Genomic DNA, 12,654 nt, shown 5'->3' on the forward strand with positions numbered 1-12,654 from the left:
GTTTCCAGCATCTGCAGTCATTGTTTTTACCTAGATATAAACAGGAGTAGATTTTCAGGGAAAGGTGGGCACCGCAAGGAGTGGAGTGTATTAATACTCCCTCCAACTCTATTCTGATTTAATCCCTGCCCTCACCTTCACTGTTCGATCACGCAGCATTGCCCTCTGAGAAGGGCACTGCTTGTCACTAGCCAGTCAGGTGTTTCCTTTCTTCCTGGTGGTGGAAAGTAAATAAACATTTACACATTTGTTCTTTCTCACTACAAAGGGAAAAAAAAATGAACAGGAGTGTCAGGAGTTCTGCTCACTCTAGGAGCTGGCTCTGAGGGAGCTGGGCCAGTGTCATGTTCTATGCACGTGTAAATAAAGGGTGATTTGGTGACAGGATACCAGCCGCTGGGGAGTTATTTCAGTTAGCACAGAGATATACCAAGTAACCCAGAAAGGAAAAGGAAATGTTGGCCTTTATTGCAGAGAAAGTGCTATAAAAATAAGAAAACCTTGCAGCCACTGTAGAGTAAGTTGGTGAGACCACCTTTAGAGTGTGGCATACATCTTAAGGAGGAAGATTCTTGCATTGAAGGCCCTTCGAAGATGATTCACTCAGCTGATCCCAATGATGTAAGGATTGCCTTATAAGGAAAGGTTGAACCAGTTAGTCCTACACTTACTGCAGTTTTGGAGAATAAGAGGTGATCTTATTCAAGATTTTGACAGAGTTTGAGAGGGTAAATGTTGAGAGGAAGTTTCGCCTCATGGTGCAGTCTAAACATAGCTTAAATAAGGGGTCTCCAGTTTAAGATGGATATGTGGAAGATTTTTATTTTCTCTGAGAGTTGCTAGTCTTTGGAATATCCCTCTCCAGACAACTTATGAGGCTGAATCATTCAAAGGTCCCCAGTTCAGTTTTATCCACTGGCCAGTAGAGGATCATGGGGAACAGGCAGGAAAGTGGTGTTAAGGCTACAGTCAGATTAGCAATGATCTTGTTCAACCTTGGAATGATTCAGGGAGCTGTGTTGCCCACTCCTTCTGTTTCTTATAATCTTCATTCACAGTTCAATTCTCAGTTTGTGCTGAGTTCTGTGAATGCAGGGGTCCCCACATCTTATTTCCCTTGAAAGGGAGGAAGTTTTGACAACTGTGTGGGTTGCAAGGCTAAAGTTCCAAGAGTCGAGAGTGTGGCGCTGGAAAAGCACGGCAGGTCAGGCAGCATCCAAGGAGCAGGAGAATCAACGTTTCGGGCACAAGCCCTTCATCAGGAAAGGTCGATTCTCCTGCTCCTCGGTTGCTGTGCTTTTCCAGCACCACGCTCTCAACTCTGATCTCTAGCATCTGCAGTCCTCACTTCCTCCTTCTTAAAATTCCAAGAGTATTGGGACGCAACAAATTAATGATACAAAACAGCACTCTCACTGAGCCAAAAATATCCTGAGGTGCTACCTGGGAGCACTGCCAAGTTAAACTCAGCACCGAGCAAGGTGGTAAGGAAGTGGCCAGAGAGGAGTTAGACTTTACGGAGCAAAGTGGACGAGAGGGAGTCAGAGGTTCGGAGGCTCACAGAGGAAATTCTAGAGTTGAGATCCCAGATCCCACAGCAACATGGCAGCTCAGTGGTTAGTGCTACTGCCTCACAGCTCCAGGGACCCAGGTTTAATTCCATCCTCAGGCGACTGTGTGTGTGGAGTTTGAACATCCTCCCCATGTCTGTGTGGGTTTCCTCCGGGTGCTCCCGTTTCCTCCCACAGTCCAAGGGTGTGCAGGTCAGGGTGGATTGGCCACACTAAATTGTGCGTAGTGCACAGGGATGTGCAGGCTAGGTGGGTTAACCATGCGAAATGCAGGGTTACAGGGATAGGGTAGGTGGGTGGGTCTGGGTAGGATGCTCTTAGGAGGGTCAGTGTGGACTCTAGGGGCTGAATGGCCTGCTTCCACCGCGGAGGGATTCTGTGATTCTTTGAAAAGCTGAAGGCAAGGTCAACAGTGAGATTGGTGAAATGCTCAGTTGGCTAGAAGAGAAGGAATGCAGAGACTTCAGCCTGTTGTAGGACTCGAAAAGACGATAGATATAGAGAAGCAGGGAGGGATTTGGAAACAAGGGTGAAAATTTTAAAATACAGACTGCTCTTAACTGAGGTGGCGAGTGGAGGTCTGAAGGTACTGGGGTGATGGCGGAATGCGAGGACATGTGCTACAGTCCTCAGAACCACTGAGTGTGGCTCAGTGTCAACTTTTAGTCTGATATCATTTCTGTGATTTGCATCAGAATGTTCTATTACGTTAAAGGCACTATATAAAAGCAAGTTCCCTTGCCCACCGACACACAGTAGCTGCAGTGTGTACCATCTGCAAGATGCGCTGCAGCAATTCGCCAAGCCTGGTTCGACAGCAATTTTCAAACCCACGACCTGCACTGTCCAGAAGGACAAGGGCAACATATACATGGGAACACCAGCCCTGCACGTTCACCATCCTGACTTGGAAATATATCGTTATTTCTTCAGTGTCGCTAGGTCAAAATCCTGGAGATCTATCCCAAACAGCATTGCGGGGGTATCCCTGCACCATATGGATGCGGTTATTCATAAAAGCAGTTACCACCCCCTTCTCAAGGGTGGGTAACAAATACCGGCTAAACTGGCGATGCCTACCCCCCGAATCAATTTTTTAAAAAGCTGTCAGATGCTGTGGTGCCAAATTTGCAACCAAACACTGCGCATTTTCCTACAGTACCCATAGGGTACTGATTGTAAGCAGGAATTGAACTTAGTCATCATTGTACTGTCCTACCACTGGTCTGTTATCTGGGCATTCACTGACATTGAGTGTCTTTGCAAACTTTAACTCAGTGCTTCACTGAGGGGCAAGGCATGGGGTGAGGAACACGTTCGGAATCGTGTAACTGGTTGGAAGATGGTTGTTGAGGTGTATATGCTGATTGTGACACACTTCTGCACTCTGCTGCTTTTCCAGTCAAAATATAACATTACATTTTTTGACACGACCGTAAGCCATGCGTGGATCCCGGTACCGCTGATAAAGAGTTTCCAGGAGATTCCTCAAGAGAGAAACATGGCAGTAAGTAAACTTTATTAGCAGGAAATGTGATCTTCTTTTAAATTGAATAAGTGCTGTTTCCTCCGTATGAAACGTGGAGCTTGATCTTAACCACTTCTTCCTGCTATCCACCAAGTGGAGTGCAGTTAAAATGGAGACATGCCCACCATTTCCCATCCCCAATGGGGTCTCCTGTTGTTTCAGATTGTGGGTAGTGCTGCAATGTCAGAAATGCTGGCTTTCCCAATGGCCTAGTGCTGTAATCCAGCTGCCCAGGTAATGTTCGAATCCCGCCATGACAGATTTCAATAAAATCTGTCTAATGATGACTGTGAGTCCATTGTCGATTTGGTGGAAAGACCCATCTGATCCACTAATTGCCATCCTTACCTAGTCTTCCTCCATGTGACTCCAGACCCGCAGCAATGTGGTTGACTCTTAAATTAGGGATGGGCAACAAATGTTGGTCTTGCCAGCGACGCCCACATCCCATGAATAAATTATAAAAACATTAATAGAGACTTTGTATAACACAGGAGGACAATTTAATTTATTGAGTCTGTGTTGTCGACCAATCTAACTAGTCTCATTCCTATCTCACTCCTTTCCTCAAAATCCTGCAGCACTTCTCTCCTCATGTCCAATCCCTGTCCTGCTGGTTTAATGACAGCTGAAAGAGCCCAGTTTGAAGGGGAGAAGGGGTCAAGGGGACCAGGTCAGTATTGGTCCCTGAATCAATAAGGGGAGGCAATGGCCTAGCGGTATTGTAGCAAGACTGTTAATCTAGAGACCCCTGGTGATGATGTGGGGAGCTAGGATTGAATCCCGCCAGTCATCAAGATCGGTGGGTTGGTTTGCTCGTGATTGCAGAGAGTTTGTGGGGCCAGTGGTAATGTTCCTGTCTTTGGGCCTGAAGAACCAGGTTCAAATCCCACCTGCTCCAGAAGTGAGTCTCATCGATTGATTAAAAATGACTCAAAGCCAAGGCTGACACTCCAGTGAAGGCATGCTACACTGTTGTGATGTAGTGTTAGTATCCCCACAGCTGGATGGTGACCCTATAGAGGTTTATAAGATCATGAAGGGCATGGATAGGGTGAATAGCCAAGCTCTTTTGCCCAGCATAGGGGGTCCTAGGTTTAAGGGGAAATATTTAAAAGGGACCTGAGGGGCAACTTTTCCACACACAGGGTGGTGCGTGTATGGAATGAGGAAGTAGTGGAGACGGATAAAATTACCGCATTTATCTGGATGCATAAATGAGTAGGAAGGGTTTAGAGAGATATGGGCCAAGTGCTGGCAAATGGGACTAGATTTATTTAGGATATCTGGTCGGCATGGACGAGTTGGACTGAAGAGACTGTATCCGTGCTGTATGACTTTTAAGTCTCATCTGCTACAGTGGTGTGTCAAACATCTGGACATCAGGTTGATTGGGAAAAAAGGAAGCCTATAAAGGGAGAGGATGGAGAGAGAACTGTTAAGAAAGAAACGTTGTCAATTGCCGGGGGTTATCCATCTGGGTCACTAACATCCTTTAGGGAAGGAAATCTGCTTTCCTTACTTGGTCTGGCCTACACGTAAGTCCAGATCCACGGCATCGAAGTTGATTCTCAACTGCCCTCTGAGCAATTAGGGAATTAGGGACACACAATACTGGTTGGCCTAGCCTGTGACAACCACATTCTGTGAGTGCATTAAAAAAACTCACAGAATGGGGGCACAGGTTTCTCGCGCAACTGGCGATATATCTCTAGCAACCCTTTGAGACATTTCAGTGATGTGATGTTTGAATTCATTTCTGTTTCATTTGATTTCTCTTGTACGTAGAAACGTGATTTCTCAAAGAGGGTAAACTCTGCGAAGAAGATGGCTGAAGAGGCTCAGAAAGTGAAAATACAGGTGTCTCAGAGGCCCTTATTGAATCTTAGCATTAAAGCTGCCTTCTATTGCTCTTTCCGAGATATTTAAACAAGTCTTTGAACTTAAACAGCACCTCACAGACATGGAAGAAAGGAAGGACTTAAGCAAATTAAGGGAGTGAGCCTTAAAGCAAAGCACAGTGGGGACTGGAAGCCCAAAATAAAAATAGCATGTGCTGGAGAATCTGCAGCATCTGCAGGGAAAGGAACAGAGTTAATGTTTCCAGTGGAATATAACTCTCCATTGGAACACCTTCCATCCCTGCCAAGTTTGTGTCTCCTAGAAATGTGGGCAGAGGTGATTCAGGCCTCCCTCCTCCCTACACAGTCTGGGGCAGCATTGGAGCAGTGCAGTGGCCCACCCACCTGGATAGAACGCACCCCCCTCCTCCCGGGTTGTCTGGTTCATTGGCCCAGCTCTCTACCTTGTTCTTATGCTGCCTCAGCTTCAGTCTCCTCATCTACCCTCCATGACTTCTCATACTGCCCTTGTCCCATGATAACACCATGCATACCCCATCAGGACAGAACCCTGAGATCAATCCCTGGAGTAAAAGTGAGCATCTAACAGTGATATCTGAATTATCAAACCATTTAACACTTAACCGAGCATTTCTTCCCGCTCACTTCTCTCAAGGCTCCTTAACCTAATGGCCTAGCAGTATAATCAGTAGAATATTAATCCAGAGACTCAGCTGATTGCCCTGAAGACCCGGGTTCAAATCCCACCACGGCAGATGATGGAACGTGAATTCAATAAAAAATCTGGTCTCATGATGATCATGAAACCATTGGGGAAAACGCCATCTAGTTCCCTAATGTCCTTTAGGGAAGGAATTCTGCCATCTTTACCTGGTCGAACCTATGTGTGACTCCAGACCCTCAACAAGGTGGTTGACTGTTAACTACCCTCTGGGGAAATTAGGGATGGCCATCGAATGCTGGCCTAGCCAGACACGCTCATGTGTGAATAAAGCAACCCTAACCTGGCAAGTTTCTCCAATCCAACCAAAATGTGATGGAACATGAAATACAAATGTCCCCTAGACTTGTTAATGGTGACCTTGATATCATGGGCGCTGTGTGTGCGCTTCCAACACAAACTTAACCTATCCCATGGCAAGTTTGCATGGGCTCTCTTTGGAAAAGATCCTGTTTACAACTACGTGTGTGCATGTGTGTTTGTGTGGGCGTGTGTGTATATGTGTGTTGGCGTGTTCGCGCGCATGTGTGTGTATGTGAATATGCGCGCGTGTGTGTGTGTGTATGTGTGTCACTAATGCGCTAAAGTGTTATTTCGCCTTTCTGAAATACTTTATTTGCAGGACCGAATATCCCAGTTTGGCTTTATTGTCAGATATAAGGGAATTGAAGGTGCCAAACTGTCTGAAGATAGTTCCAGTCAGGAATCGCTGGGTAATTAATTTCTGTATCCTATTGGACTGGTTTGTAATTTCTCCAATGCTTTAGAACAACTAGAAGGTGATATTTTCTTTGAGTTCTTTACAAAACCAGTTAGAATCATAGAGATGTACAGCATGCAAACAGACCCTTCGGTCTGACTTGTCCATGCCGACCAGATATCCCAACCTAATCTAATCCCATTTACCAGCACTTGGTCCATATCCCTCCAACCCTTCTGATTCATATACCTTTCCCGATGCCTTTTAAATGCTGCAATTGTACCAGCCTCCACCATCTCCTCTGGCAGCTCATTCCATACACGTAGCACCCTCTGTGTGGAAAAGTTGCCCCTTCGGTCTTTTTTTATATCTTTCCCCTCCCCATATCCTTTGATCCATTTAGCCCCAAGAGCGATGTCTAACTTCTTCAATGATTCAGCCTTGACTGCTTTCTGTGACCACAAATTCCACAGGCTTACCACTCTCCACGGGTGAAGAAATTTCTACTCATTTCAGTCCTAAATGGTTTAACCCCGGTTCTGAACTCTTCCCGTCTTTGGGAACATCCTTGCTGCATTTACCCTGTTGGAAACAGACCCTTCGTCCCAATGTGTCTATGCTGACCGGGTTTCCTGCTGGAATTTTATGAGTTTCATTGAGATCTGCCCTTATTCTTCTCAGCTGAAGCCCAGCTGGAGATTGATCCTCAGGTCTTTTTTAGAACGTACCGCTGTGATACCAGCGGCCGTTGCGCCCTCCGAAGTGTCTGTTCTGAAAGCTTTGAAGTTATTACTTTTGTTCCACAGAGGATCCCTGCATTGTGAAGGATGCAAAAAGACCAGCATCCAGGTACAAAGAAGAGACGAGGAGCAAGGTGGGTCTCAGTAAAGTGTTCAGCCCAAGCAGTCCCCAAGTTATGAAGTGATAGAGATGTACAGCACGGAAACAGACCCTTTGGTCCAACCCGTCCATGCCGACCAGATATCCCAACCCAATCTAGTCCCACCTGCCAGCACCCGGCCCATATCCCTCCAAACCCTTCCTATTCATAAACCCATCCAGATGCCTTTTAAATGCTGTAATTGTACCAGCCTCCACCACTTCCTCTGGCAGCTCATTCCATACCCTTACCACCCTCTATGTGAAAAAGTTGCCCCTCAAGTCTCTTTTATATCTTTCCCCTCTCACCCTAACCCTACGCTCTTTAGTTCTGGACTCACCCACCCCAGGGAAAAGACTTTGTCTATTTATCCTATCCATGCCCTTCACGATTTTATAAACCTCTATAAGGTCACCCCTTATTTGATCTAAGGTGAAGTGACTGTAAGAGCTTCGTGCATGTTTGTGCTGGGAGGAAGAAAAGATATAGAATTTTAATTATTTTATCATACTGCAATGATCTTTGCTGGAAAGTGCATATCAGGTGTGATTGCAAGGTTCCACTTGAGTGAATACAACAACTAATTGCATTTTTGTAGCACCTCTCACCTGTCCTTCACAACAGTAGCATGAATCACACCTTGACCTCAGGACGCAAAGAGGGACATCAAGACAGATGACCAAGAGCTTGCCCAATGTTGCAGATGTTAGGGGAGGATCATAAAGAAGGAAAGAACGAGAGAGGCAGAGGCAGAGAGGTTAATGGACGGAGTTCCAGAGCTTGGGTTTTAGGCTGCTGAAGGTGTGGCCGGTAACGGGTGTGAAGCAAAGGAAATCAGAAACTCCAAGAGTTGGAGGAGTTGGGGAAATCTCAGAGCTTTGCAGGGGTGGAAAAGATGACAGAAATAGAGAGGACGCAAGTGCCTGGGGACTCTGAACGGAAAGATGAAATGTTCAAGTATCAAGGCATTACCAGACCAGGAATCAGGGTAGGTCAGCAAGCACAGTGGGGAATAAGTGCACAGGGATGTGGCGCACAGGACAAAAGAGTTGTAGTTGATATTTACGGAGGATGGTAGGTGGGAAGCTGAGTCAGGGTCCAATGGAATAGTTCATCCTGGAGACAAAGGAGAGCAACACCAGTTAATGGGTGGCATGGTGGCACAGTGGTACAGTGGTTAGCTCTGCTGCCTCACAGCGCCAGAGATCTGGGTTCAATTCCCATCTCAGGCAACTGTCTGTGGGGAGTTTGCACATTCTCCCCGTGTCTGTGTGGGTGTCCTCCGGGTGCTCCGGTTTCCTCCCACAGTCTAAAGATGTGCAGGTCAGGTGAATTGGCCATGCTAAATTGCCCGTAGTGTTAGGTGTAGGGGAATGGGTCAGTGTGGACTTGTTAGACCGAAGGGCCTATTTCCACACTGTAAGTAATGTAATATCCACACTTGAAAACAGCACAGGCGGCTATTTTGGTGTAGGCTGGTGGCACCTCTCAATCTGTACCCTGACAAGAATCAGCACCTTCAGCGGGGGAAGAACATTAGGTTCAACCTGCAGCATGTGGACAAGAAGGCAGTTCACCGCTATTTTCAAGGTCAACTAGAGGCAGGCAATAAGTGCTGACTCAGTCAGTAACACCCATGTCCCACAAGTGAATCGAAGAAAAAGGTTTTAAGGCTTTTCCATTCATGCATGAACACGGAGGAATGCGTGGGTGTGTGAACCAATCAATTGGAGGCAGTAGAGGTGAACCCAAGGACTATTCTTTGATGGAGCACCCGCTTTTGTTGTAACTCTGCTGCTGTTTCAATAATTCTTGCATTAGATATATACTGATGACCAGAGATGACGAGGACAGTGTTGAGGGAGGGGTGGGGTAAAGTCTTATTTCATGGAGGCATCGATGGATTGAAGATTAAATAATATTGGATACCTGAAAGTGAGCAACATACTGTAATTCAACAATAACAGTAATGGCTGGAAAAGCACAGCAGGTCTAGCAGCATCCGTGGAGAGAAATCAGAGTCAACTGCATTCTGAGGAAGGATCTCTGAACTCAAAAGGCTAACTCTGCTTTCGCTCCGCAGATGCTGCCAGACCTGCTGAGCTTTTCTAGCGATATCTGTTTTTGTTTCTGATTTCCAGCTTCCACAGTTCTTTTGATTTTTTTATACTGCAATTTAATCAAGGTGTTAGGATGGATTATGTACAAAATAGTTGATTCAGCTGGCTTATATGCGATGTAATTAATAACCAGCAATCAGCTACAATTTGCAATCCAGGCAAGGGTTTAGGCTTGTGAAATGCATACTGATGTTTTTAATAAATAACTGATATGTTAATTTTCATGTAGGAGGAGGGTCCTACTGTTTACACTGATATAAATGTGAGTGGAACTCCTTCCGGCTGAGGGATTGGAATGGGAGTTAAGATAGAAAGATAGATAGATTTTTGAACAGTAAAGCGATTAAGGGTCAGTGTGAGGTAAGTGGAGCTGAGTCCACAAAAAGATCAGCCATGATCTTATTGAATGGCAGAGCAGGCTTGATGAGCCAGATGGCCTACTCCTGCTCCTATTCCTTATGTTCTTACATTCTAAGATCCAAGTGGCACACATACCACATAGTGGCGAGGATTAAACAAGCATGGAGAATATGTTGGAACTGTACGGAACTTTGGTTAGGCCACAGCTAGAGTACTATGTGCAGTTCTGGTCCCCACACAATAGGAAGGATGGGATTGCACTGGAGGGGGTGCAGAGGATGTTGCCTGGGCTGGGGCAGCTTTAGCTACGAGGGGATGCTGATAAGCTTGGGTTGTTTCTTTAGAGCAGAAGTGGCTGAGAGGCGACTGGATAGAGGTGTATAAGATCATGAGGAGCATGAACAGGGGGAGTGGGAAGCAGCAGTTCCCTATAGTTGAAAGCTCAATAACAAGTGAGCATAATTTTAACATTAAAGGGTTTGAAGTTTAGACAGGATTTGAGGAAAGAGAGTTCACCCAGAAGCTGGTGGGAATCTGGAATGGGTAATTGAGGCAGGAAACCTCGTAACCTTTCAAAACTCATTAACTCACTGAGGGAGATGGAACAATCCAATCCAAAGGTACTTCATTGTCTGAAGGTCTTTGAGTCACTTTGACAATGGGAGAGGGTGCTGTATAAATATTAGGTATTTCTTTAAATAATCTTGCAGAATTATTATGCATCAAATGCGTGCAGAAACCTGGCACAGTGTCCATGCTGCCAATTAAGGGGCACGGTGCAGCTCCCCAAGATGGGAGGACAACAGGATATGTAAGCTGTCCATTAATGGGCAGACCTGTGTAAAATCCTACCAGCTCATGGGATGGGATGCTCTTTGGAAGGTTGGCCTGGACTCAATGGGCCGATTGGCCTGCTTCCACTCCATAGTTATTCTTTCAGTTTATATGCATTTGGTATTGGAGAACATCCAATGCTTGTGGAGTTGTACCCCAGCATGGCTCAGCACTTTTGCAACAAGGTAATTAAAAGCTGCACGGGAAGAAAGATGCAAATGTAATCTGCCACCAACATCAGAGTTTGTATTTGTTTGTATTGATAAAATTAAATTCTGCTCCATCTCGAGTTACCTGACTGAAGGCAGCTCCTCGCAATTATCCACTGAACCACAGCGAAGTGCGGCGCCCTATTTTCCAAGAGGACAAAATGAAGCTGAGAGTCCGATGCAATGGGAAGAATGGTGATCTGGAATTCCGGATGGCGGACGTTAAGCAAAATCTACTCATCACAGCTCAAACATTTCAGAAGTAATCCTCAATCTGCCAGGCGAGATCGCGGCTCTTCAAGGGCCACTGAACCGTTGACCGTGGATCATCCTAAAAGGTTACAAAGATGTCAAGGTTTTAGAAGTCCTGAAGAAGGGTTACACCCAAAACCGTTGACTTCTCCACCTCCTGATGCTGCCTGGCCTGCTGTGTTCTTCCAGCCTCCCTTTTATCTATAAAGAATTTGGATGTCATCCTGTGAGCATCGTCTCGAAGTAGATGCAGCATCAGCTGAGGGGAGTTCCAGCTACCCTCAAATCCAGCCTGAAAGACAGGATTAGAGGGACTGAAATAACCAGGAGAACTGGGAGCGCGCATAGATCCAAAAGTTGGAATAAAGATTTGAAGATGTCTCGTTATCCCGTAGAACACGTTTAGCCACAACTTGCTAAGTCCAAGGTCTATACCACCCTTGGCCATAGAGGATGGATTGTGGCAACTGAAGATGGATGAAAGCAGCACTATCTACATCCTGGATTCCATTCGGGGGATACAGATGGTTGCAAATGCTGTTCAGCATTTCCACTGCTGCAGAGTAGTAGCAATGTAGACAGCGTGATGTATTCAATGAACCTCCTGGAATGGGCAGCAAGGTGGCTTAGTGGTTAGCACTATTGCCTTGCAGCATCAGGGACCCGGTTTCAATTCCCAACCTTGGGCAACCGACTCTGTGGAGTTTGCACACTCTCCCCGTGTCCGCGTAGGTTTCCTCTAAGTGCTCCCGCAGGTGGATTGTCCAGGCTAAATTGCCCATAGTGTCGAGGGGTGTACAGGCTAGGTGGGTTAGCCATGGGAAATGCAAGGGTTACAGGGATGGGGTGGAACTGAGTGGGTATGGCCTGCTGTAGGTGTTCTATTTTTTTAAAACAGTCTGCAAGTCTACAGATTTGGGGAATCCGTGGAAGACACCATCACAGACCGCAATCAGAGTCTAGTGTAACTGCTGAGAGAGATTGCCAAATGAGCCTGAACCTGAATAGAGTAGATACAACCAAAGATGTCAAGTGGTGTTTGAAGTTCTTAAGACCCACCTCAGCAAACTGGGACACATAAATAGCAAGTGTTACAGCACACCAAAACTTCACTGGAGGAGCACTTATCTGTAAGCGTGGGCATACAGATCACAGGGTGCTGGGACAGAGCGAGGTGTACAGCTTACAGCTGTGCAGGAGGTGCAAGAAGCAGGATCAACATTATTTGAAGTTAGAGAGGTCCATTCGTCAGTAAAATAACGGCAGGGAAGAAGCTGTTCTTGAAACTGTTTGTGTGTGTGTGTGTGTGTGTGAGAAGAGGTTGTAGGGGAACATTACCACAGTGGGAGGGGTCTTTGGTGATGTTAGCAGCCTTTCCGTGGCAATGAGAAGTGTAAATGGAGTCCATGGATGGATGGTTGACTTTCATGATGATCTGGGCTGTAGTTTCTACAATCCTGGACAGAGCAGTTGCCGTACGAGGGGCTGTTAATAACCCGGACAGTATTTCTATGGTGCGTCTGTAAAAGTTGGTGAGGGTCCTTATGAACATGCTAAATTTCCTAAGCCGCTTGAGAAAGAAGAGGCATTGTTGTGCCTTTTTGACTGTTACATCTC

General features: G+C 46.0%; 1 protein-coding gene across 1 annotated transcript in view; it reads left to right on the plus strand.

The window, feature by feature from the left end:
• LOC140492547 (uncharacterized) overlaps window positions 1–12,654 on the plus strand; it is a 128,127-nt gene that overhangs the window by 85,812 nt on the left and 29,661 nt on the right. The window contains exons 12-15 of the mRNA XM_072591489.1: window positions 2,974–3,078; window positions 4,888–4,959; window positions 6,305–6,395; window positions 7,189–7,256. Of these exons, the coding sequence (XP_072447590.1) occupies window positions 2,974–3,078; window positions 4,888–4,959; window positions 6,305–6,395; window positions 7,189–7,256 (336 nt within the window). The remainder of the gene's footprint in view (window positions 1–2,973; window positions 3,079–4,887; window positions 4,960–6,304; window positions 6,396–7,188; window positions 7,257–12,654) is intronic.

Source organism: Chiloscyllium punctatum, chromosome 21 (assembly GCF_047496795.1).
Source record: "Chiloscyllium punctatum isolate Juve2018m chromosome 21, sChiPun1.3, whole genome shotgun sequence".
Classification (NCBI taxonomy): domain Eukaryota; kingdom Metazoa; phylum Chordata; class Chondrichthyes; order Orectolobiformes; family Hemiscylliidae; genus Chiloscyllium; species Chiloscyllium punctatum.